The sequence below is a fragment of the Acomys minous genome (assembly GCF_964271855.1).
Source record: "Acomys minous genome assembly, chromosome: 2".
In the NCBI taxonomy this organism is placed as follows: Eukaryota; Metazoa; Chordata; class Mammalia; order Rodentia; family Muridae; genus Acomys; species Acomys minous.
This window is the reverse complement of record NC_140484.1, coordinates 138709095-138736605: the sequence shown is the minus strand read 5'-3', so window position 1 is coordinate 138736605 and position 27511 is coordinate 138709095. Positions and strand designations below refer to the sequence as shown.

Below are 27511 nucleotides of genomic sequence, written 5' to 3'. Positions count from 1 at the left end.
TGGGGCTTTGTTAGGTGAGATCTGTATAGCTTCATTAACGCTTGCCACTGCCCTAGGAAGTGTATTAATATTTTACCTTTTTTTCCCCCAGCAGGGGAACTGAAACACACAGAAGACAAGCTTCATGCTCAAGGTCATATAGGTAGTCCTTAGTGAAGCCAACAGTCACACACCAGCTCTCAGCCCACATTCTCCACTTCCCAGTAGTACATGCAGTGTGCATGTGTACACCCCCAAACCCCTCTCTGTCTAGGGCAGAACCTTAGCTTTCTAAACACTGTTAACTTTGAATAGTTACTAACCTCTTAAGGGCTATTACTGTCAACATGGGCCTCTAGGAAAAGGGAAAATCGCCTGAGCATAGGATGCAGTGTGAACCTTCTGCCTGGCTTTCAGGGATGCTTATACCGGTCTCCACCCATCAGCTTTCCAGCAAGGGCAGCGAGAGGCTAGTTGGTTCCTCTTTCCCTGGCAGCTTGCAGCACAGCAGCAAAAGTACTCGCCTAGAGGCCTCTGTCTTTTGGGCTAGAACCCTGCCTGAAAGGTATGCAAAAGACTTTGACCTCTGACCTCCCTGTTGTCCATGCCACCCCTGCCAGAGTTATAATTATTTGCTATCTACCTCTTCAGGATGATGAGCGTCTGGAACTCTTCCCTGTCAAGACTTGGAGGCTGCGTTTTCCCCTTTCTTCCCAAATTATCTGACACCTTAATGCAATCAGAATTAAGTTCGAAGGTCTCAGGAGCCCAGAGTAATTGAATCTATTAAACAGGCACTCCAGGCTCTGTCCTAAGGGAGCAAAATCTGGGGGTAGAGTGAGGTACAGAAATAAGACAGTTTCCATGGCTTCTCTTTCTGCAGGGCTGTGTGTGCACATGAGATTCAGAAGAACCAGGAAGACTATGCCAATGCATGCATGAGTGTGTGTGCGTGTGTGTGTGTGTGTGTGTGTGTGTGTGTGTACATACCTAAGAATATGTATGTACATTAGATGTGAGAGGACCAAGAACCTGTATGCTTTTGCATGTGTGAGGGTGTGTGTGTGTGCACATGTGTGCATTAGTGTGTCTATGAGTATGTGTGCCCATCACTTTTTTGGGAAGCCAAGGATTTGTGTATTTGTGTGCCAGTGTACAGTGTGTGTGTGTGTGTATGAGAGAGAGAGAGAGAGAGAGAGAGAGAGAGAGAGAGAGAGAGAGACCTGTGAGCCCTCTATGAACAGAGCACGTCTGCACAAGCATGTTGGTGAGATGTGCATGTCTATACAAGCATGCTGGTGAAATGTGTTTTTTTTTAAGTGGTGGGAGTGGAGGATGTGGGTGTTCTGCAGGGTTGGCAGTGTTCACACTCAACTCACAGCTCAGGGAGGGTTTTCCCACTTGACTGCTATCAGTGGTTCATCTTTTAAGTAGCCCCAGTGGCTCAATCAAAAAGCCACTCAAGGAATCCATATACAGAATTTTATACTAGGCCATGACTAAAGGTTGTACAGGTTCACAATTGTGCTATGTAAGTGACTTTGAGGAAGGGCATAAGCTTTTCAGGTTTAGCACCAGGAGTGAGATCCTCTTTACTGAAACACCTCTACACAGCAACCCAAGATACCTTCCTCACCACTGGTCTAAATGCTGTGAGGATGGGATATTTGCTAGAAATTTAAGTTTTCTTTGAGATATTTTAGGCATTTTCTAACAAACTGGGGACAGTGGGGGAGGGGGGCATGCCATCTAAGCTTGAGGACGCAGCGCCAGCTCTCCTCAGCAGGATCAGTTCATCCTGGAGAAGGCGGTTTGCATTCTGGCCCTTTGCTACTGATGGAAAGGCTTACATCTTCTATGCTTAGTGCAGCAGTTTACTGAATGAGGCCACCTCTTTCCATTTTGGAAGCAGGGGGGTATGAATAATAAATGAATATGAACACAGACTGGGCCCTGCCTGGTGGCTTGGCATTGTGACCCTGCAGTCTGACAAAAGCAATTCGAATCAATCAGATGTCTGCTAGACCTCACTGGGTCTAAGGTTGATGCAGGGTTTGGTGGCTTCGGCAGGGATAAGGGGCAAGACTGCGTTCAGGAAATTTTCACTCTGGAAGTAGAAATAGGAAGAAATGATAACTCTATCAGTAACCAAGTCCTGGGGGAGTGGAGAGCAGAGGAGAAACAGCCAATGATATTGGAAGGAGAAACAGCACAAAGGGTAATGGTTGATTTGGGCCTTGGAGGAGGAGGATGATTTTTCTTTTTATAGATACATAAGAAAGGAAAGGGGGAAAATGAATAGTTACCAAGAGACTATGAATATCAGATACTATACTCACTCTAAACGAGGTGTCATGAGCAAAGTCACAGACACAGAGGAGTGCATGACCAGTGTGGCACCTGAAACCCCGGGTGTTAACCAGTGGCAGCAGAGGGGCCTAGAAAGTTGAGTAAAGCTAGGTCATTTGCTAGACTCCCCTATAGCCAATGGGGAGTCTCTAACGGGCTTTAAGCTGAGAATAAACTGCCCAGCACTAACCTTAAGATAGCTATAATTGGGGACAAAAATAACCAAAAGGAGTCAAGGCTAGTGAATTGTATAGAAAACTGCTAATCGGAAAAGAGAATGAGAGGGTGGAATTAGTAGGGCGAGGACAAAATGTTTATCATGTAAGTACCCAATTCTGCTTACAGGATTAAGTATCTTTGATGAGCGTAGAGTGAGAAGAACTGGCTAATGAGATGGGGTGCTCTTTTGAGCACCCCAGCATGCTTAAATATTCCAGTGCTTTTCAAAGCTGTGGTATAGACGGTAGCCATGTCAGTGGCCAGGCAGTACCTCATCTAAGTCCTAATTAAAGAGCTACAAAGACTGCCAGCTCCATTGAGGATGATGAAAGCGATGGGGAAAGTAAACAGGTATATGGCTGTCTTTGAAAACACATAAGGTAACAACTAATAGAGACACAGCCCATTTTCCAAAGCACTGCTGAACACAATAACAGATAATCACACACGCAAGGCTCTAAGCTCCAAAGGCATAAAAAAGAGAGCAAATGTAACAGTTATAAAAGAGACGTATGATAAACAGAGCCATTACGTTTGCGTCATACAGGACTGTCATTTGCTAAGTGTGTGTTCTATGCCAGCCAGTCCTCTGTGTAGTTCATAAAGACAAATCTGTGTGGTGGATGATGAAATGGAATTAATCTGCTCCAGGTTCCAGCCAAAGATCTGAAAAATAGATCACACGTTTGCCAGGTGGTGGTGGCGCAAGCCTCTAATCCCAGCACTTAGGAGGCAGAGGCAAGTGGACTTCTGAGTTTGAGGATAGCCTGGTCTATAGAGGAAGTTCCAGAATAGCCAAGGCTACACAGAGAAACCCTGTCTTTAAAAAAGAAAAAGATGGCTGGGCATGGTGGCACATGCCTTTAATCCCAGCACTCAGGAGGCAGAGGCAGGTGGATCGCTGTGAGTTCAAGCCCAGCCTGGTCTACAAAGGAAGTCCAGGACAGCCAGGACTAACACAGAGAAACCCTGTCTTAAAAAAAAAAACTAAACTAAACTAAAAACACACAAAACAAAACAAAACAAAAAGATAGCACATTCAAAAGTGGAGGGTAATACATTAACCAGGACTTGGAAGAGCCAACACTCATCCCAACAAATACAAGAGAGGATGTGAAAAAGGTCTGGGAGATGTTAAGAAGGAATTTTAGAGAAAGCCTTAAGGCCTGGTGACTCCTAATGATTGAAGAGCATGAAGGAACTATTGCCTTCACCTCAAATCCAGTGAGTGAGGCTTTGCAGAGACCCATGGTGGAGTTTCCTGTGAGGCCATAATGGACAGACAGTGGAGCCATTCCTGACAAACAGACAGAGCCAGTAGTGACTTGTCTCTTCCCTAATGGCAGAGAGGTTGCTGGGAACTCAGTATAGGCTTGTGCCCCAGGTTTGTAAGGCAAAGGGACAAGAGCGGCTCTTGTTGATCTTTACCCCCAAGTAGCCAAGTGTGACTGGCTTAGGTGCAAACCAAGAGGTCTCCATTGTGGGAGGTGATGACACCAGGAAGGCTGCAAACATGAGTTTTCTGGGGCCAGAGAAAGAAACTTGAGAAGAAGCCACAGGGAGGGAGTATAACTACGCCAAGGAATCTGCTAGAAGGAACTTCAGGCATAGCATCGTCTCCAGGATCCCACAGCGGCACTCCAATGAGAGGGAAGGCCAGAAAAACAAAATAAAAAACAAACAAGCAAACAACCCCCCCCCCAGCAGCTCCTCAGAGTTCAGTCATGGAAGAACTCTGACCCCCCTCTCTCCCCATCTCCCTTCCTTCTATCAAGAAACCAGAGGGTCAGATAGTTCTTTGTGAGCTCACCCCCTTCCCCTCCCCAGGATGATGTTCTCTGTTAGACTGACTGTGCTGGGAGGGAGTTGTTAAAGTAACTGAAGTTCCAAGAATCTTTTGCAGGGCATGGGATGTAGTTCTATGGTAGAAACCTTCCCTAGCATGAACAAGGTCTTGGGTTTGAGTCTCACGATCGCAACACACACACACACAAAGAGAGAGGGGGGGAGGGAGGGAGGGAGGGAGGGAGGGAGGGAGGGAGGAGAGAGAGAGAGAGAGAGAGAGAGAGAGAGAGAGAGAGAGAGAGAGAGAGAGATGGATAGATGGTTATTTTTAGTCCAACAGGGCAGTTGACCGATAAGGCAACTTTGGCTTGCCTAAAAGTGGCCATAAAAGACCAAAGGACTAAATTTCATCTAATTCTAGGGAGAAAGAGGCTGCAAGGAATAAATGTAAAGAGGCCACAGGAGACAAAAATAACTTTGCTTTATGATGTCTCATGAGTCACGCTCATTCAACATAGTCACACATGGCTCCTCTCATCACCGCCTCACTTTGCTATAACCACCTCCATGGCCACCATTTTACAGATGAAGAAATAAAAGGGTACAAAACTTATTCAAGGCCACGCACACAATAGACGATAGAGCTCAAGTTTAAATTTAGGCAGCAGAGAGTTCCAGAGCCCATAGGCTTAACTATCATCCTCTAGAGAAAACCAAGCGGGCGGTTGAGCTCTTGACTCATTCTTGTTTCAGGATTCTAGCCAAAGGAAACATGCCTATTGACGCACGAATGTGTTCATCAGCATTTTATTTAGAATAGAGGGAATCAGAAAAAGTACAGAGGAATGACTATTGATTAGGACTCAGTTAAGCAAATAAATCCGAGTTCGCCGGAAGGATCACAAAGCACCCTCTATGGGAAAAAAATTTAAAGACAGAGGAACAGATTAATGTGATGAGATACTGGCAATAAACGAATGGTCTTATTAAAAATAAAATTGCCTAGAGTGAGAAAGGATCAGCCTAGTGCCATTGGCTATGTCACTCCGGGGACCACATCCTCCATTACTTTTGGTCCCTCCTTCCAGATCTCCCAGCACCTCTTAACAATAGCTTTTGGTACCCGAGACCTAGTGATTCCTGCATAGCAGATGACATCCCAACCCCAGGGTAAGGGAGCTAGATGAACACTCTCTGTGCACAATGCATCTGGCAAATAAGACAATTTAAAACCATGTAGGCTAAAATACCCCGGGTCACCTTGGGGGATAATGATACAGCACTAGACTATCACAATATCATGATATGATACCGGATGACAGAGCTGATGGCTATCCACTCATACAAGCAGAGTTAAGAAGTGTCCACAATTCTTAGTCTGGTTATTTATTGTGTGTATACACACTTATACATGTGGAGGCCGGAGGTCAACCTCCAGTTGTTTTTCAGGAGTCGTATAATTTGTTTATTAAGCCAGCCTGTTGATGGGACCTGGGGTTCTCTGTTTTTAGGCTAGACTGGCTGGCCAGCAAGCTTCAGGGATCCTTCTGTCTCCACCTTCCCCAGCACTGGGAGCATAAGTACAGACTACTATACCCTACTTTTGGCATGGGTGCTGGGGGTGGAGCTCAGGGTCTCTTACTTAGGCAACCTGTAGTTATTTTACTGGAAGCACAGAGGTGCCGGAAGGATGCTAAATCATTGTGCCTTGTACCTGCCCTTCATCTAGCGTAACCTTGTTCCATCACGAGGCACTGCCTGAGCATCTCCCGAGCAAGGAGACTCAGAGCAGAAGCACCTGGGTGTCCCTGACCTGGGGCAGCTTGTGTTCCTAGTTCCTAGTTTTTCTGCTTGCTCATCCAGTTCCCCGACCCCAAGCAGATGGCCCCAGCTCTCCCAGGAACCGAGGCTGGGGTTTAAAATAGAAGATAAGAGGCCCAGGCCCCTGAGCCCAGACTCCAGGAGCTCTTGTTTTACTGGCATTATTGGATTTGCAGATAAGCAAGAGGGAATTAAGCTGATCAGGAAGGGAGGGAGGAAGCCCTCGTTGGTCCATAAGGCAGGGTTTATCTGGAGAAGCCTTCTCCTTTGTCAAACCGAGATCCTGTCCCTTTGTATCCTCCAGCAAAGGATGTTTTATTCCATAACCTTTCTGCTGCAAAGCCCACGAATGATGATTTTTTTTGACCTGCTTTTTCCCTTTTCTAAGAAAACCAAGGTTATTTAAAGGTTGAAATGCATTTTTAAACAGTCCTCTTCTGAATTCACAAGCTAACTAGAGGAATCAGTCCCTGAAATATAATGTCAACTATTTGCTAAATTGTATTACCCCAAACACACTCTGATATGTTTTCTTTTCTTTTTTGGTGGGTAGGGAGTCCATAGCCCTTCTTTACAGCTATTGCTGACTCATAAATATCAGACTCCAAAGCTACCAGGTCACTGAAGAAGCTGAGTCCCACAGGGTAGCACCATGGGAGTGGAGTTAAGCTGTTTCCTCGTTGGCTCTGTCCTCCCATCTATGGAATGGGAATGACAGTTCTATAAAAGGGCTCTAGCTACTGAGGGCTAGGGGGATGGAACACTGTCCTGGCTTCTGTTGTGACTCTGCCATTCATGTACCATGACCTTGAGGGGCCTCCTCTGTGCCTTATGAAAACCAGGATGATTCTGAAGACTCAGCCTAGAGCTAGCTTTCTCAGACATTTTGACTTTTTACGGTGTGAGCGCTGGGAGATGAAAGATGGTTATACACACTCAACTCTGCAGTAAGGATCGAATCCTCATCCCTACAGAAGAAACACTGGTATTAAACACAGGCAAGACTTAGTGAGAAGGGTTGAATCCTCATCCTTCTGGTATCACTATTTCATGGGCACCAGGGACCACTGTCTTGGGGTCACCTTGGTGTGACATAGTGTGGCCTTGCTTACTGTACAGTATGTGAGGCTGAAGTGAGGGGGAAGGGGAACTTGTAAACACTGAATCCCAAGCTCCAGGGTGAGGCCACATCATTTGGTCATCAGAGTTCCCACTTGCTGAGACCTCACTGCAGGGCAGGAGAGCACCAGCGGGTATGACCTTAACCTCACTGACTGTCTACAGCAACCGGAGACCCTGTTACACAGGGAGGGACGGATGCACTGTGGGCGGTCAGAATGCAGGGATTTACTCAGCCTCAACCAAGGTCTGGGCCATAGGGCTCTGCCCACAGAGGTGACAGGGATGTCCCAGCTAACGCTCCATCTGGCGCTAGTGGGCAGTGGGATAGATTCCTTCCTTCAGTGTCTGAGTTCTGGCCCTGGGGTGAGGCAGTCTTCCTCAAGTGAGATCATGCCCAGGGTGGGAGGGCCAGATGAGGAACATCCTCCTCAGGCTTGCCTTCCAGCCTCGAATCTCTTCTGATTCCTGGTCCTCATCATGGTCTGCCTTCTCTCTGTGTCTGTGTGGATTCTACAGTTACTACCCTCCCAGTGCAGAGCGAGTCTTCCCCTTTCTGGACCTGCTGCCCTGAGCCTAACAGGGTGTGGAAACACGGGGTTGAGAGTTATACACTCTGGACGCCTCAGGCTAGCTGGCCCTAGCCCAATCCTCAGAAGCGTCAGAACTTCTGGGGATCTCCCTTGGAGACAGATGGGATGGAACACACTCAGAATGAAGTACAGAGGTTTCAAACTGTCCCCTGTGGGCAGCGCCCTCCTCAGAGGTATGAAATTCCTCTAGCACAGGTCACACTTTGCTCCACTACCCTCATGATCCCCCGGGGCTCTGTACTGTGGCCTAGCTTCCATGCGTGTATTTCAGCCAGTCTGCTTCCTGTGAACCATTGCCACTCATGTCTCAGCCTAGCTCCTTCCAGTGGACTTTAGGACTCTCATCTTCCCCCTTGCGGGTGACTAGACAACTCCTATGGTCATTGTCCGATGTCCTCACATGCTCCGAATGTTTTAGGTCCGAGTTCCCCGCCTCCTCTGTGCCCATAGGAAAGTTTTTTCCCGGACTCCTTGGCCTCGGTCTATAGATCTGTGAGCAGGGGGGTTAAATCTCTAAGCCTCCAGAGTTGTATGTGTTCTCATCTGACCGTTTAGGGCAAACATTTCTCCCTGCAGCCTTCACCTACCCTGGGAGGCAAAGCAGAAAGCTCAGACTCAGCAAGACATTCCTTATCCCACACTACACTCAAAACATGTAGGTGGGAACGGCAGGAAAGACCCTGGAAGCTTCCCTCAATTCCCTCCCTCCCCATGGGAAGGAACAGAGGGGACAAGCACAGTAGGACAATTGTAGTGGTCAATGGATGTGTGGAAAACCCACTATCTCCTCTGCTCTGCCATCTTCCTTTAATGACCAATCTGTCACCGCGTCCTGTTATGTATAATTAATCCTACTCACCATGCCCAGTGCCACCATTACCTTTGCCCACGACAGTCTGTGCTAGTTTCAAAGCAGACCCTGCCATGAGCTCCCTTGGTGTGTTCTAGGAGCAGAACAGTTAATATATAAAAGCCACTGGCTGTGTGAGTTGTTATATAAGGAGCCGCACCTCCTTTCCCTCTGGCCCCCTGCAGTCTGTTCTCACATGGCAGAGAGTGATCTTTGCAGAATGCAAATCTATCCTTGCACCTGCTGTTTAAAAATCCTTTGCTGACTTCCATGCTCCAAGGCCATTTTTTTTTAAGTGCCTGCAAAGCTAATGGTTTCTGTTGCCCAGCCACGCTGGTCTTCACATGTGCTAGGTTCTTGGTCTGTCTGCATACACTGTTCTCAGATGAGTCTGGAGTCCTCCTGCCATTCCCACCCTCCCAGGTCCACGCCCTTGCTCCAGGTTGAGGCTCAGTGGAAACAGCCCAGTACCTACTGGCTAGAGGGGCAGCCTATCTGCACTTCTCTAAAGTTCCTGAGGGTGGCACTGATGAGCACTCAGCCTACTGTACTAGAAGGGGCTGACAAGGCAGCAAATATAAATTGGGGGTCCCAGGAAGACACCGAAAATAGGAGTTCATCAAAGATGTCAGATAAACAAAACGGTCAGTCCTACTTTGATATACAGAAATATTACAAAACGAAAATGAAAAATATCTCGCTTACGGTGGCAGGACCGCGAAGGAAACATTTTAAAATAATATAAATGAGGCTCATTGTGATCCACAGGCAGGAACCTGTGAGATGTAATTGAGATTTATATGAAAATCCCAGAGAGATTCCTAAGACGACCTTTTTTAAAGACAATAATTCTTCCTAATGAGACTGTTTTACTCAAAGAGCAGTTCCAAGGGGATTCTGAAGCTCAATAATGCACAGGGATTTCTTTTCTTTTCTTTTCTTTTCTTTTTTTTTTTTTTTTTTTTTTGGTTTTTCAAGGCAGGTTTCTCTGTGTAGCCTTGGCCGTCCTAGACTCACTTTGTAGACAAGGCTGACCTCGAACTCACAGCGATCTGCCTGCCTCTGCCTCCTATGTGCTGCAATTAAAGGCGTGTGCCACCACACCTGGCTGTACAGGGATTTCTTAAGCTCTGCTTTGGTAATGTGCGTGTGTGCGTGTATGTCTGTGTGTGTGTGTGTGTGTGTGTGTGTGTGTGTGTGGTGTATACATGTTCACCTGTGCACACGTGTTTGTGTTGGTGCATATGGAGGCCAGAGGCCAATGCTGGGTGCCTTCCTAGAGAGACTGACTGAAGAGAGAAGACTCACCCTGATTGCAGGCAGCAGTTTCCATGGGTGGCACGCTCTGCTACCTGACCACTGAGGCAATGTGACCAGCTGCCTCCTGCTGCTGCCACCATGCCGCCCCTGACATGGTGCACACGATGCCTTCTTAGACTGGGTCCCAAATGAAATTCTTCCTTAGGTTGCTTTTGTCAGGCAACAAGAAAATTAACCAACATGCTCTCTCACACACACCGCCATCTCACCTAACCATGGGGCCTCTGTGGCATGTTGAGAGCCAGGTTTAATTTACTTGCGTTACAGTAGCCTGGGATAGACTTTTCTCCTGGCCTTAATTTCTACAGATAACCCCAAATAGTATCTGGAAGAAGAAGGAAAAAAACTGAGCCAAAACTAAAGGACAAAGGCAAAGAAAGAAAATTCTGATGGTTAGTGAGAGGAGAGCACTAGTTCCACCAATTATCCGAGCACAGAGCCATAACAACTAAAACGCTTTGGTCATGGCCACAAGTCCCACATGGATTTTCAATGGATGAAAATTTTAAAAGCTGGAGGCTGGAGCAATGGCACAGTGGTTAAGAGCACTGCCGTTTTTCTAGAAATCCAGGTTTAGTTCCTTGTACCCACATGGCAACTCAGTCTTAATGGATCTGATGCCCTCTTCAGGCCTCCATGGGTACCAGGTACATACACAGTGCACAGACATACATGCAGGCAAAACACTCATACACATAAGAACAAAGCAATAAATAAATAAATACTAAAACCCAATAACAAAACCCTAGAAAGTTATGCTTTTAATATCCATTACTCCATAAGAACTCAATCAGTAATCACCACACATCCTAAGAATGCTAGTGAAATGTCAAAGGTTTAATTTATAGTTGTTATCTGCAGGGGGACAAAGAGAGATTTAAAGCTCTGAGGCCAGGGGTAACTCTTCAGTTCAAGTAACTTGCCATTGTGGTAAGAGGTTTATGCAGAGAAAGAGGACAAGACAGAATGGTTAGAGCAGGAAGGACCCTGGGCTACAAGCCAGGGGTCTGAATTCCAGCCACAGGGGCCACAAGCCAGGGGTCTGAATCCCAGCCACAGGGGCCACAAGCCAGGGGTCTGAATCCCAGCCACAGCTTCTCCCTGCTGAGCAGTCTCGGGCTAAGCATTTTCCTTTTCCGGGCCTCAGTCCAACATCTCAAAGATAAAGGATTAAAGCAGGCGACCTCAGTGGCCCTTCCAGCTCAGCCGTCTGGGATGCACAGTTTCTACAGCAGGTCTAGAAACTAGCACAGGAAAATATTTGGATCTTTCCTCCCCGGAATCATCAAGGGACCTCATAGGCCAGATCTGTTTGGTGAGGCTCACTGTGTACTCACAGCCCTGCCATCCTGGGGATTTAGAGATGACACAGGCCTCAGCTGTGGAGACTAAACTAAGGTCAGGGAAGGACACCGATAGATAGTCTCAGCCCGGCACAACATGAAGGTATGGTGGGAGGAACTGGGGTACCAGGCAGGGATCTACAGGCTGGGGATTCAAGATGATAGTGTTCAGTAAATGTAGGTGTGGCAAGGAAACCCCCAGGAAGTGGAGAACACTGGGATGGTGAGGCTAGCCTTTTTGAGCAGAGATGCATAGAAGGAAGAGGACTTGGGGAGGTGTTTAGGGCCAGGGAGGTTAGCCGAGTGTGTGTAGGGTGTGTGTGTGTGTGTGTGTGTGTGTGTGTATGGGCACATGATGTGTGTATATGTGGATGACATATGTCATGACAGTGTCTCTCTTTTGTTGTTTGTTGCTGTGTGTATCCAGGTAGCTGGGCTATGAGCCACTGGGAGTTTTATGCCTAGATTACAACCTGTGCCAAGTGGACCCGGATTTACATGGGCTCTGGAGATTTGAAATCAGTCCTTCATAGCCACTGAGCCATCTCCCCAACCTCTGCATCTCTTAATAATGGAAACTGGCAGGCATTCGCCAGTGCTTGGGAAATGGTCTGACCTGGAGCTAGGAATGGTAGTACATGCCTGAAATCCCAGCACCCAAGAGGCTGAGGAAGGAGAACTGCTGTGAGTCTGAGGTCATCGTGGGCTGCCTAGCAAGACCATGTCTCAAATAAACAGAAAGAAGAAAGGAAAAAGAAATGAATAGAACTCTGTTGCTTAAGATACCATACACGTTGGTTACAGAAAAGCAATGCTCTAACTGAGCTGAAAGCTTCCTCCTTGCTGGCTAGCCTTACATGCCGGAGGTTGCCATAGAAGCGTTTGAGGAGAAAAGCCAGGAACTGTCTTCCCTAGCTTTAGACTTTGTATGCCACAACACCAACGTGTCAGATATGAAGTGCTTGTTGGGGTAATAGTGCCATGACCATCAGAGGCGGTAACTAACCCCTTTCGGATGGAATCTGAGGGAGCTCATGCCCTGTACAGTGGCTCTGGTCAAAGGCCCATTGCTGAGGTTAAGCTCTACTACTTATGTGCTGTTAAGTGAACATGTCAGGCTGCCTCTTAAATATTTATGTTTATACCCAAAGACACTAGTTGCCTTGATCAAAGACCTTTTTTTTTTTTTTTTTTTTTTTTTTTTTTTAGCAAATGGTGGTTAAGGCAGAGATCCAAAGCTGGTCAAGATGTAGAAAGCAAAAGCCTGCTGACTGCTCAGCATTAAACAGACACCCCAAATCCACCCTCTCTAAGGCTCAAGGAATATTGTAGAAAGAGGTAGCAGGAGGAGCTGAAGGAGAGAAAGGGAATCTGTGAAATGCTGTCTTAGGGGCATGACATCGCCGTGACACTAAGGAACTCACAACAGCTGTGCACAGAGCCCACACAAAACTGAACTAGTAAATATTATCTATCATAGATGAGAGAGAGGTTCGTGTGCCACCCTCACCCCCACCCCTGGCCAAGGGAGCTGATGCAATTGAGGGTTGCTATAGGTGAAGAAATCACTGTCCTCAGTGATGTATGCACGCTCCAGCGGATATGACAATACCCATGCCCTTGCAGGTGGCCCTGGTTAGGGCAGTGGGTACCAAAGTAACAAAGACAAAAGAAGACATGAAAGCGGATGGAGGCTTGGTAGAGGGGAGGCTAGTAGGGGTAGGAGGAGGATAAGAGGGGAGGCAGGAGTGTGATTTGCTTTTATTATATACGCTCATGGATGCAATTAAACCGCCATACCAAAATCCGAGTGGTTATTAGAGTGACATAATAAGAAACAAAATAGAAGAGAAATGAGCTGAAGGGAGGTGACAGGAAGCCATTGGAGCAGTTCTGAGAAAAGAGGAGGCACCTGTATGCTGAGGCCTGTGAAAAAGGACTGGAGGGACACTGGAGGTGCCCAGAACGCCAGGCCAGACAGTACAGGGCCACGGAAAGCACATCTTCTGGAGACAGCTGCTGCAGCAGTGGCTGTCTGGTCTCCAGCCATGGCTCTGGCACTGACTTGCTCTGTCACCTTAAATCATTTCTCATCCTTAGACACCGGAATTATTTCTTAGGGCATATGAGCGGGTCATGGGATTTAATAAATGAAAGTCATTAGGTCAGACTTCCATGTCTGTCAGACTCCAAATCGGAGTCTCTGATTTGTAGGGCAATGAAGGTATCTGCAGCCACAGAAACCTCCTACTGTGTGCCCCCATAGTTTTAGGTGTTTTCCATCATTGTCATTTAGCCCACATACAGTTCTGTTCTTCAGAGAAAGAAACTAAGACCCCTCACTTGCCAGGCATTTGCTCCTTCCTATGCTGCGTACCTGCCTAACCAAATTCAACAAAACCACTGGCTAGATGAACCCAGAAGCTTGTCTGTTCTAGGCTCGCTTCTGGTCCCACCACAGACGTGCTGTCCCCACCTGCACTTTATCTCCACTTCCCTACGTCATGCTCACAGGTTGGTTGGTTTGTTTTTTGTTTTGTTTTTGGCCTAAGATGGAGGCTAACCTGGGCTTTCATTCATGTCCAGCCTTCCTTTGGCAAAAGGAAGAAAATTGGTATTAACTGAATAAGAAAACCAGGTTATGGTGGTGTGTGCCTGTAATAGAAGCATTGAAAAAGCTAAGGAAGGACAACAACAAATGTGAAGCCATGCTGGGCGATCTACCAAGACCCTGCCACAAAAAAACAAAAACAAACAAACAATCAAAAAAAAAAAAACCAAAACAAAAACAAAAACCCAAAAGATCTTCAAAGAGTATTTTCATGCATTCACCTCACCTATTCTCTCAAATACAGATGTCCCTGCTTTGCAAACAAGGAAACTGGGCCCAGAAACATTAACCAGAGGTCACACAAAGTGCTGTGTCTGGATCAGAATCTGTGACTTACACTTCCGCGCCAAACCACTTCTCAGCTGTCTGGGTGCCATTTGGAGGCACCTACCACCGTCTTCTGCACATCCTTGTTTATCCCAGCCCTGCCCAAGCCTAGGTTCTATGAGCAACAGGCTGGGAGAGAGAGAAAAGATGAGGATTTTCTTTTCTTTTTTCTTTTTTAAGATTAATTTAACCTAATTATTTTAACGATTTATTTATTATGTATACAATGATGTGTCTGCATGTACACCTGAACACCAAGAGGGCACCAGATCTCATTATAAATAGTTGTGAGCCACCATGTGGTTGCTGGGAATTGAACTCAGGACCTCTGGAAGAACAGCCACTGCTCTTAACCTCTGAGCCATCTCTCCAGCCTCTTTTGCCCAAGGCCTGACATCTCTGAACCCAAGACTCCCATCAGCACAGCAATATGTGTACTTCCCCCTCAGCCTGATGTCCATGACCCTGGCCTGCCCTTGGAAGCCAACTCTGCCACCGTCTAGGTAGGACCGCTGATCTGGTGGCTGGCTTCCACTGCTTCTCTGAGAGGTGGGGCCCACTGTCTATACATGCTGACCCTGGCTCCCTAGGCCTGTAAGACCCCTCGGCTGTAATTACTCTAGTGTTCTGCTCATCTCCAATAGCCTTGAGGATGCTCATCTACCTTCCTGTTCTCAAGCCTGCTGAGTCCTATGGAGCCAGGATTTAAGCTGCTCATTTCTCGTGCTCATAAGCCATGCCCGCCCTGACTCCTCTCCTCCCTCATCTGGCCCGTCTGTGCTGAGATTCCAGGGGGCCCCATGGCCCGCAACATGATGTCCCTCATCCGTCCCCCCGGCTATTGTGCCTTTCAGGCTCATGGTTTTGAGCCCAAGTGTCCCTGATGAGCCATCTCTGTCATTACCTGAGGGCCGTCTCTGGCTCTTAATTAGATCAGCCTCTCCTAATCCTCTTGCCTACAATTCTCATACTTAGACCTCAAACAAGACATTTTTTGTAGCCACTGCTGCAACCTTACCCAGACTAGTCCCTCTGCCCACTGTCAGATCCCAATGTGACAAACACTGGCCGAACTCTTGGAACTGATGCTCGATGGCCATTAGGAAGGACAGACTAGTATGCTCCAAGTCTCCACAGACACAGCTGCAAACACAACTTACATCCAGAAGGCCACAGCTGTGAGAACGACTCTAACAGTAGAACTCCCAGTAAAACTCGAGCACAGGCCACCAAGCCGGGGACAGGCCGAGGAACATGACTCTGCCATGTTCCCTTCCTATCAGTCTTCTACCAGGAACAAGTGCTGCTATTTTGAAGCTACATCCATCACTTGGTACCCACACATTTGAAACTGTAGTCCTGGAGTGCATGTTGGCCTATCATGAGAAGACTGAAGCCCGAATAAGTCCAGAACACAGTTTGTTTTGTTTTGTTTGTTTGTTTGTTTGTTTGCACTGGGATTCCCCTATATGTTGTCTAAGGGGATTTAACTCTCCAGCCTTAGCATCTTAAGTAACCGAGACTACAGGGCTACACCGCCGTGCCCGGTTGGTCCTGACCCAGCTCTTTCACTCAGAGCAGATTCCCATTAGGCCACTGGCATAATTTCTACAAGGCAAATGATACCCAGCAGCCTCTCAGAGTCCCTATATCGTCCATCTTTGTGTATCCTTACATCAACATACACATACAAACTTTACAGCACCACTCCTAAACCAATACGGCAAAATAGGGGGAAAGCCATAAGTAAAATAGCTGCCAATACCCCCCCCCCAAACTATGAAGTTTGGTATACTGGCGTGCCATAGGGACAGTCATATGTAATTGGTGCCATGGTAAGTGGCTCCAATATATCTAAGTAACTATCTAGTAACGTGTGACAAGGTCTATAAAACTTTCCATGCCCTTTGACCTAGCAATGCCACTTGGGGGAATGCTTCCCAGTAAAACACGAAGAAAGCAATTTGTACAAAGATATTCATAGCTGTGATATTTATAATAGCAAGAGGTTGGAAGGAACCCAAAGGCTCAGCAAACTGGGTCAGACGAACGCTTCGAATGCTCTCCAGCCAGGAGGTGTGGACATGCGCAGTCCCAGGTGGGATGAATGCTCAACCCTGAGCTGTGAGAAGGGACATGAGCAAGTCCAGCCTGCCTCTGTCTCTACCTTCCACCAGGGGAAATGTATAGCAAATCTGTGCTGCCTCCAGGCTAATTCAGTCAGGCAGTAGCTTGCATGTCAATTATGAGGGTTTTAAAGGTCATTTAATTTATCTTTTGTGAAGGTCATTTTGAATTAACTAGGCACTTGAAAAAAAAAAGTTACTTAAAATGATAAAAAGGGATTCCACCACAATTTCCCAATGATCCTCAGTAGACTCAACTCTAGGAGTCCTCCCCAAACTCTCTCTGTCTTCATGTTTGTGCAAGAAGCTCCAGGCTCACCCTATGGCAAGGGCAATGTGGGAATCTGTGTGGCCCTCAGGGTCTCGGGAAAGCCATGAGTGCCACCACCTCTGTGAACCTAGCCCCTGTGGCTGCTGCAGCACCATGGTGTCCGGACTTCCACTCAGATTTTCTCCTTCAACCACCGTCTCTTTGTTTCTCTCCTAAGCCTCAGGAAGAGGTTATTCACCAGCCTCTGGGTCTCACCCCTATGCAAGAGTCCAAGTGACCAGAACATTTTACCAAACCCGGGGCAGGTAGGCTCCTAGAGCAGTCTAGGGAAGCTTTAGAAAGCAGGTTCCTGGGCTCCACCCTGGACTCTGGCAGCGAAGCTGGAAATGTGCGTTTTAAAGGCTCTCCCTGTGGTTTTTCCTGAGTGCAAACCATCACTGGAGAGCCTGGTTGCTGAACAAGAGTATGAGCCTATCCTGTGGGGACTCCGAGGGCCCTTAGCCTTCGGAGAATACCAACTTGTAGCTGGCCATCTTAACCGAGAACCCAACCACTCAGGTAGCACAAGCACCATTCAAGGGCTGTCTCAGCTAGGGATCTGAAACATGCCCCCCGAGAGCACAGGCCCAGAGAAAAAGAGCCAGTTTCTGCCTCTGCCAGAGCCCATGCCTTTGAGTCCCCCACTGCAGAGTCTCTTAGTCCATGCCCTTGTCCCACGTGAAGAGTGGGGGTGGGGCGGGGCCTGTGACCCCACTCACCCCGGCCATACTTACGGAGTCAATTTATAAAGCTGCGTCCTCCTTTCAAACAGCGACCCTCCCCAGGCCCAGGGCCACACCCCGCCCACTGGTGTGGCCTGGGCAGACTCGGTCTCACCGACCCCTGTCTCCAGGACTCTCTTCAGCTTCACATTGGTGCTTGCGTCCCCAGGCCTGTTGTCAGGAAACACCATGAGTCGTCACCCTGTCCCCATCCAACCTCCCTGCCAAGTGAGCGCCAGTGGCAGACTCCGTGTGGTCCTGGGATATAAAGAACAGAAGAAAATAGGAAGGGACTGTGGGGACGGGATTTTCCCCAGGGTTCCTAGAGTGAGTTTTTGAGCCCTATCTGAGATGCTGATGAGGGGACAGGAAGGAAGCCACTTGGTTTTGAGGCCTCCCTCTAAGTTGTCCCTGAGGAAGCAATAAAACTGGGGGGACCCGGAGCTCCCCCAAAGTACTGTCTTGGAGCCTGGGACTGTGGAGCTTCAATTGGTCAGGCTCCAGGCATCTGGACACCCTAGAAAGCAGAGCTAAGATGGAACTGTCTTCCAGGCAGTGGGATGGTACCTGGGGCTGAAAGGAAACAGGGCTAGCAACATAATCTCCCTCAAGCCAACCTCCATCCTTCTTTTTCCTCATAAGACCTCAGGACAAGGGTGGAGGTCTGTAACCCATTCCAAATCCCAGGGCCACACCTGAGGGCAGAGAGCCAGGGATTGGCTTCTTTGATCCATCATGGGGTCTCCTCCGCCATCCTCCCTCCTCACAACACAGCCCTCCACGCTGGTCAGGGCCTGCCTGGTACCTAGCTATCAGCAAGGCTTCAGGAAAGCCTCATGGGGCTAAAGGGGATCCAGGACACCCTCTGTTGTGGAGTCCACCCACATGTAGGCGGGGCCTGAGAACTGAGTTCTGGTTTCCTGTTCCAGGAACCTCTGCTCCATGTTTATAAAGACAAGGGGGTGGAAGTGTTAAAACACAAGGTGTCAGATGGGCTGCTTCCCTGGCATCATGCTGCAGTTTGCTCTGAGCGCAGAAGTACAGGCTCACTGTGCCAGGTGGGGGGCGGCACTCCACTGGTAGATACACTGTACATACCAGCCAAGGGAAGAGACAAATGCCTATACCCTAGAGAGAGTCCAGAGCTGCAGGCTGGTGGTATTGCTGTGACTGTGCCATGTTGGAAATGGGCCTAGGGGTTCACATGGGGTCTGAAGCCAAGACAGGCTAGCTGGCTTTCCTTTTGTGTCCTTCCTGTTCCTTCCCCAGCAGAAACTATGCTAACAAGGATTCACAGACCACCCCCGCCCCCCAACTATGTGCCACATGTATACTTGCAGTTCTCTGGCCCCCTGGGTTTTAGCTGGGGTACACCCTTTCACAGCCGGGCCAAAGAAAACTTAATTGGACATCTCTGCACGCAACTGGGGATGGGGCAGCAGTGGATGAGCCACATCTTCTCCTTCCCCCACACAACACTTCCTTAGGGATACCTCCTGAGGACCCTAGGGGCTCCAAATGCCATTTGAAAATCATTGGTCCAATCCAACCTTATTTTCAGATGAAGAAGGGTGAGGCTCAGAGTAGGCAGGGATTGGCCAAAGGTCACACAGCAAGTTGGTAGCAGAGCCAGGACTGGCCTAACCACTGTGGCCTCCCCCATGGCTCTGAACTCCCCTGACCGTCTCCTCTTACTCATTCCCTGGCCCTTCGGCGTGGAGGGGTCTACCGTCCATGCCACACCTCCTAGAACTGAAGTCCCTAGGGGGGGCTCCTGAACCAGTCCTCCAGCATTCGGTCTTGAAGCTTCCTCTGAGGCTCTTGTCATTCTGCGATCTCCCTGGTGATCTCCCAACTCCCTGGCTGTTCCACCCACCCATGGCGGCTCTAGTCTACTTCTCAATACCCCGTTAACTCTACATTTCTCCCAGCCCCTCCATAAACACTGTGAGACCTCAAGGCCCCAACCTAAACCTCGGTTATAGGCCCTTCCTCCTGCTCTCTGTCATCCAGGCCTTCATCACTCCAGAAATGTAGATGCCATCCCAGTCCCCTCTCCCACTAGCTCTGTGCGTCCCCACCCCATCCCACCCCCCACCCCCGCCCACTGAGTCTTCCTCCCGCTCTCCTCCCCGCTGTGTGAGAGCTGCTCTTGGGCACAGTGCTCATGTGCCTCAGCCTCCTTCCAGCCTCCCTTGTCCCGCTTCTCCCAGCTCCAGGGACACTGGCTTTGAAAACCAGTCTAAACATGTCACTTGTTGGCCAGGCTCCTCCATCAGTCGTGGATCCCCCAGCGGCTGGTGAGGCTGTCGATCCATCCCATCTCCCCCCCCCCCCCCCCCCCCGCCTCTGCTGCTGCTGTTCTCTCTCTCTCTCTCTCTCTCTCTCTCTCTCTCTCTCTCTCTCCCTCTCTCTTCCTCCTTCCCTCCCCCCCCTCTCTCCTCCAGACTGTCCCACCTCAGCAGTGCTCCAGCTTTCCAAAGGCACTGTGCAGATCTCTGCTGTCCTCTCTCTGCCTTGCATATATACTCTCTTTTCTCTTCAGACAGTCTTTCTCCAGGAGCGCCCCCAAGAATTCCCCCGTTCTCCATGCCCTAGCCTGTTTCTGGGCGCTGCTCTGCCTGGACCATGGAAAGAGGATTGATGCATTTTTCAATTCAGATCCCAGGGGTGGCTTGCTATCAATGTAAAATGCACACACTGACTCCATCAGGCTACATGACCTTATCTCACCACCTCCACCACATGAGCTGGGTCTTCCTCTATGTGCCTACTCTGAAGGGAGAGAGGGCTGTGACCTGGCATCTCCAGCTGGGCTGTGAGTCCCCTGCAGGCAGTGAGCCTGCCTTCCCCCATGTGTAATTCCCCCTGGTGCCTGGCACAGAGAAGGGACTTAATTTTAAAGGACTGAGGTCCCTAAGTGAGCCCCTCTACTCATGACCAGGAGGTGGTCACAGCTGATCTAGTGACAGGCCACTTGTGGGACTCTGAAAAGCTGTCCTTACTGCTGCTTCCACTGGTACCTGTCCCTCAACCCCCTGCACTCTATCCCTTCTGCCATAACAAGGCATATTTAAGGTGAGCACAATGCCTGGCCTACAAATGCTACAGGACAGCTTCAAATAGTAACACTTAATAGCCATCCTTCCAGATCAGAAAGTGCTCACATACATACATACATACATACATACATACATACATACATACATACATACGCTTTTATACTTTTACTTACCTAAATGATGGACAGTGGGCAGTTTATAAATACAAATTAAATGCCCAGTATTCAGGTCAGCAAGATGGCTCAGTGGATAAGGGCACTTGTCACTAATTATGATACCTGTGTTCAATTCTCAGAATGCCCATGATGGACGAAGAGAACTGACTCCTGGAAGTTGTCCTCTGAGTTCTTGATACTACACACACACACACACACACACACACACACACACACACACACACACACACACATAATGGATGTAAGGGGACAAAATCCAATACTGTTTACTACTAAGTATCCTAGATAGCCAAACAATTATCCCAGAAATCAATGGGATTCTGCCTAATTTTTACCCATGCTGATCTGTGGCTACAATGATAAATGTGTTTAGCTCCAGCTCAAATGTTGCTTGATATTTTCACTTAATTTAGCAAGTGAGAGGAAAGTGAACCAATAAAGAACACTCACTCCCCAGTGACTTGAGTGAGTTTTCTCCTGAACTGGCTGACGGTTCCCACCTCTGAAGAGGCATTTCTCTAGTGATCTGTGTCGTTCACAACATGGCAACTACAAACGTAACAACATTATAGAATTTAATCCGTAGTGTGGTATTTGTCCCCCGTCACCTTCTAAGTGTAGATCTGCAATAAAAAGGACAAGTCCATGCTATGTGCAGAAACTGCTGATTCCTAGTTTTGAAGCCTTTCTCTCCTGGGCTGATTTGTAACATGCTAAGATACAACCTTAGGGAGAGGCACGGAGCAACGCACCCTAGCAGCACTGCCATCACACAAACACAGTAGACATGGCTGCGAGAGCACAGACACAGTAAAAGCTAAAACCATGAGGAAGCTGAGTGTGTTAATTGTTTGAGTTTTAATTATAACTTCATTTTAAAGTTTATACAGTTTCAAAGTCTTAGCAACATCTACGTTTAATGGCTTTGTGTTTGCCTTATTGCATAAAAAATCTTATTTAAATAAAATAAAAACAAAAAATAAGGCTAAGTGTGGTAGCACACACCTTTAAAAAAATCCCAGCACTTGAGAGGCAGAGGCAAGTGTGTGTCTGCATAGTGAGTTGCAGACCAATCAGGGCTACACAGTGAGACCCTATCACAAGAGAAAACAAACAAGAACATTTTCCTCAACTGTGCAAACGAATCTTACTAGTCAATATGAACTGCTTTTTATGGTAACCCTGAAGAACTGAATGTGGTTCATTACTTCCCCATAGGGCAATCCTCTTTACCCACCTTCCAGTATCCAGAGTCTGAGCTGCTACAGTGTGCACTATATGTGTTTTTTTTTTTTTAAACAAAAAACAAAAATCCAGCAAACAGATTCTTCTATGTCACCAAGATAAGGTTTAGGCATCTCCACCTTGAGAGGAAATCCATGCACCTTGTGAGGCAGAAGGAGGCCATACCACACACACACACACACACACACACACACACACACACACACACACACACGTGTGTGCACTCACTACCTGCATATGTTCCTACACACACACTCTCCTCCCAGTCATCACGTAGGCCACCTTTATTCCAAGTCTACACTTCAGATCTCCCGATATTGTGCCCATGTTCCAGGACGGGATTCCCATCTGCCATCCCTCTGGGACGAGAAACAGTGAGGGGGGAAGTCCTTGCAACAGGTGGTAGGCAAGGTGGGGTATACTCGCATGGAGGGTCACACGTTAGCCTAAGACACAAGGTAACTACAGTAGACTTGGAAAAGGATGAATAAGGACTTCTAGAGAGTCAAACGCCTTTTGTTTTTCTTCAGATGCAAACTCAGATGCCATGGGTGGCTCCAGCAGCCCTCTTCTCCCCTTCTCCAGCATCCTTTCCTTGAAGAAAGAAGCCATGTGCACCTTGAAGCTTTTCCCACAAGAAAGCCTTGTCCAGGCTGCAGTGAATGCTGAGCTTAGCCCCACTGCTCACTGGAGGCCTGAAATCCTGTAAGGAAGGGGCTGCTCGGGAGGCCACTGGTGCTCTCACAAGCCTAGTGGATGTCTTAATCCTTCTAAGGCATACTCAGTCCTTCTCCATCCCAATCCTCTGCTCTACTTAAGGTCAGGCCCTATTAGGGCCTTAGGACCATCATCCTGTACTCTTGTCCTGTGTTTGCCTGACCCAGTGCCATGGTGCATCCATGGAACCGAGTTCTGTATTGGGAAGTCTCTCTCTGTTCCCATAGCCTAGGATCTGGCCTGGGTAGGGGTGTCCTTCCTGGGCCACCAAGTTTGCAGTAGATGCTGGCTGGGTTCTAAACCATGATGGAGAGATGCCAGCATATCTACTGAGCTGGTCCCAGATCACTCTAGCAGTAGCCTCCAACTAGGTCATGACGAACTTAGGAATGCCTTCGCCATGGCACACCAACCCATCCTGCAGTGCTGACAGCAATAACCCAGAGTCATGGCTGAGGCCTTAGGCAGCAATAGTGAGACACAGACGTCCCTTTTCAAAGTCCTTTCTCTTTCTTTTAGTCCATTCTTTGGCCCCTTACACACACAGACACACACACACATACACACACACACACACACACACACACACACACACACACGGAGGAGGAGAGAGACAGAGACAGATACAGAGATACAGAGACAGAGAGACAAACACAGATAGAGATACAGAGACAGAGAGAGACAGAGATAGACCATTGTTCCCACCTTAGCCCAGCCTGTTATCTATGTACTTGACATCCTGCTGCTCTAAAAAGAAAGATATTTAGTTCCGATCACCATAGCAACAATAGTCAGCTTCCCTGAGTCTAGCCTAGGGGCTTTGCATTAGACATAAGCTCCGCATCTGGGCCTGGGCTCCAGGCTTAGTATGGTCATGACTCACCTTAGGGCACAGAGCATAGCCCTGATCCTTTGCCTCAGTGAAAGCCCAGTGAGGATGAGGCTACTCCTTGAACCTGTAACTCAGACACAAGGATTCCAGGTCAGGGTCACCCCTCTTCTGAGGATTTCTAAAATGGAGCCACAATGAGCAAGAAGATTCTCCTGCCTTCTCCATACCCCACCCTGCACCTACGGGGCTTCGACTTCACTCTCTGGGCCTCTCACAGCTTGTTTGTAATGACAGAAAGTTAGCCACACGTGCACCAAAGCTCTGCTGAATAACTGCCATTCTCATATGTGTACAGTGTGCTTTTCATCGATGTTTATAGCCATGTACATCCATGCATGTGCACAAACAAAGGAACACGTATGCAATGTACACACAAAGCAGAGATAACTCTAGACACAAATTATCCACGTGTACATGTTGATACAGCTACTGAGGGACATGCATGAATGTGTACACATAAAATACTAGATGTGCACATCAGGACACATACTTATGACAGGAAAACACGTGGATACAGATCAATATATGCATTCCAGTGTGTGGATTACAGATGGGGTTATCGTCATAGATACTCTCTGCTTCACATGTAGAAACACACACACACACACACACACACACACACACACACACACACACACACACACACACCAGCAGCAGCAGCACCACCACCACCACCCTTGGCCTTGTCTCTGCTCAGACCAAGGAAGAGCATGAGGAATGTCACCACATAACTTGAATGCTCTGGAAACGATTTTACAAGCACAGAAGTGGCACAGAGGAGACCAAGCATACCTGAACATCTGCTAGGCTTTGAGGCTTGCATCTCAATGGAAGAATTTTCTATAAATATCTAAGTCTTTATGACGGCTATGGCCATCACCATAGTGACCATTATAGTGAATGTGTGTCTTGCAGTATAAGATCTGCTTTTTCACACACACATAAAAGGTACATCTCTAAATTTAACGTGATACACAGTGAGTAAGGCCAGCTAGACCACACTGCAAGTCCAGAGAGAGAGGGGGTAAGTGGGGCCTGGGGGGAAGGAAACTTCAGTAAATTAGGAACTAAATAGGACGAAGTGTCTTATCCTAGATACAGCTAAACACTGTCCTGTTACTTCTGGCCAACAGAACAATTTGTGATGTATTTTCATGTCATTATTAGAAATAAGGTAAACCGATTATTATTTACATATCTACTAAGCCTCTGAAGACAATTAGAACTGACAAACAGTTCAGTGAAGTTGATAACCATAGCATAGCTATTCATTATTTGCCCCATATAGCAGAAGCATCTAGTTTTAAAAAAATGAGAAACATTGTATTCAAATAACCGTTAAGTAAAGAATATCTATAAGACGTCACAAGAGATCTCTTAGTCCTGTGTGAAAACAATGAAAAATCTAACCAAACTCCCCATCACACCTACACAAACAACCTAGCTGAGAGCAAACACCTCCTTTCTTCTCCCCTGGCGTTAGAACTTCAGCGTTCCAGTCACAGCTGTCATGGGGGTTTTCTTGTAACTGGATGAATTTATGGCAAAGCTCAACTGAAAGAGTAAGCTACTTTTGTAAGCCGACCAACGAAAGTCTGTGGCAGTACAACATGAAGGCACTTGCCAGGCTGGCCCTCAAACTGCACTATGCACTTTTCACCATCTTCATGCATAACACAAACGCGTGATCCAAATGGGAACACCAACATGAGAACCGGCATGACCCGCTGCATCACCGTAGCAGAGAGGAGGCAGGCCGTCTACAAAGTTTATGTATATGGTTCATGACATCAATGGTCCCTCAAACACACCCAAGGAATGGCCGGTATTTAGCAAATGGTTTAGAGAGCAATTTGCCACCACTCGGATGAGCAAAAGTCTACCCTAGTTCCTATGACACAGGGACACAAATGACAAAGATGCGTTTACAAAGGAGACCAACAGGAAGGGGAAAGCATCAGAGGAAATTACATCCCTCACCTTCAGGGAGCTGGGTAGCTCGCTGCATCCTGTTCTAAATCCAGAGGCCGTGATTTATAATAATAATAAAAAAACAGATTTTTTTGCTAGGTTAAAAATGTAAAAATCCTCTCTCAGGCCACAGACACTCCAACAGACTGCATGCAAATTTGGGAGCTATGCTCTGAAGAGGCCTTTCCTTGTTCTTCAGGGAGAGTCTACCGATAGCCTACCAGAAGCCAACATGAAAACATGAACATTATCAATGACCTTTAAAGACATTCATTCTTTGTGAATCATTAATTTTCTTTCTCTGAAGCCACACTAAGAAGATAAATATAAAAACGTGGACATGTATGCACTATGTTCATTGCAAGTTTAGGAATTAAGGAAATAACCAAAATGAGGAGATGCTTATATTTCAAAGATCCACAAAACCATCACATAGCCATTAAAATAGTATTTGTTCAATAACATGGAAATATACATGAAACCTTTATATGGCAAAAAGCTTTTCACTAGAATGTATGCACACACAAACAGAAAATTTCTACTTACAAACTCTGACTACACATTCTTATAATGTCCAAGATATTTTTTTTACAAGTAGCACATAATACAAATTTAAGCCCATTGGAAAAAATAAGTTTCATTGATAACAAAGAACAGCACAGAACAAATGACATTACTTTAGGATCCATTCTGCAGTGCTCAGCACTGCCAGGGCCTCCCCGAGACTTCCCAGTAGGAGGACCACGCTAGCACTGGCTCTGAGATAAGAGTTCACCAGAGAAGCCTTCTATCCTCGCTCTGAATTTAAGCTTTTCATTTGTCACAATGACCTCCTAAGAAGTAATATCTGCACAGTGTATCATAAAGCCGCGTTCCAACGAAGACATAAGCACTGCTGCTGGAATAAACAGGAAGCACAAAATAAGAGCAACAGCAAAATACCCTTGCTTTTTTGAGCCCTTCTAGTTCAATAAAACCTTTCTTAAGAGGTCAGACTTAGCCAAAGGGAAAAGAGAATCTTTTTTTTTTTTTAACTAGAATGTTTCAGCTTCGTAGTAACAACGTTTGGACTTCCTCACTTTCTTGACTTTGTAGTGGGCTAAGGACTACTAGAACTGACCCCATAAATAACATATTTGTTGGCTAAGGACTACTAGAACTGACCCCATAAATAACATATTTGTTCAGAAATACATCAAAGAAATAATTCTCAACTTCATCATTCACCAGAGGAATGTAAAGTAAGGCCACTCACAACTCTGTGCTTTGCTCACTTAACTAAAATAGCTAAAATGAAAAGACAAAGCTGTGGCAGGGGCTTCCAGCCACCCGGACTCACGCCGTGCAGTGCAGGTGCGCTGGCAGGAACATTCTAGAGGACTGCGGCTGCAGCCACTAGTGTGGACGCTAAGCGAGGCTCTGGGGTCCTGGCGCTAGTACACATCCTGTGGGCAAACACATGTGGGAACCAATCCATACATACAGGAATGTCCACAGCAGCACTGCTAATAGTCTCCAAATGTCACAGAGACCCGCTAGCAGAACGGATGTGTACACTGTGCCTAGCCACCTGCCTGAATACTGTGCGAGAACAATAAAGGAACTGCAGAGGGACTACATGCCTAACAAACGAATCTCACTACTGAGCCAAATAAGCCGGTTTCAACGTGAAGATAGTAACACATCCAATATGCACGAATGTCAAACAGAGGGTGAAATTAATGTCGTGTTAGAAGTCAGGATAACTATTGGATACAGTTCCCAGAAGGATCTCGTTGGGGCAGAGGGGGGAGTGTCCTACAGTGTGAGTGCTCTTCTTATCAGTATAGGTGGGCGTTAACCTAATTGTGCATGTCAGTAAACATTCGTTAGGAGTTGTGACGCTTGTAATTTCTGCGTGTTGATGAATATGCCAATGAAAAGTTTAAAACGGAAATTAGTGATCCACCAACAGGCTTTACTTGAGTGTTGGGA

At 47.3% G+C, this 27511-nt stretch overlaps 1 protein-coding gene across 3 annotated transcripts in view; it reads right to left on the bottom strand.

The window, feature by feature from the left end:
• The window catches only part of TUB (TUB bipartite transcription factor), an 83323-nt gene that overhangs the window by 24669 nt on the left and 31143 nt on the right, over positions 1-27511 (bottom strand). Inside the window, exon 4 of one of the 3 annotated variants that reach the window (XM_084773648.1) lies at positions 17487-17645. The exons of the other annotated variants lie outside the window; for them this stretch is intronic. Within the exon in view, the coding sequence (XP_084629774.1) occupies positions 17487-17645 (159 nt within the window). The remainder of the gene's footprint in view (positions 1-17486; positions 17646-27511) is intronic. 3 annotated transcript variants of the gene reach the window in all.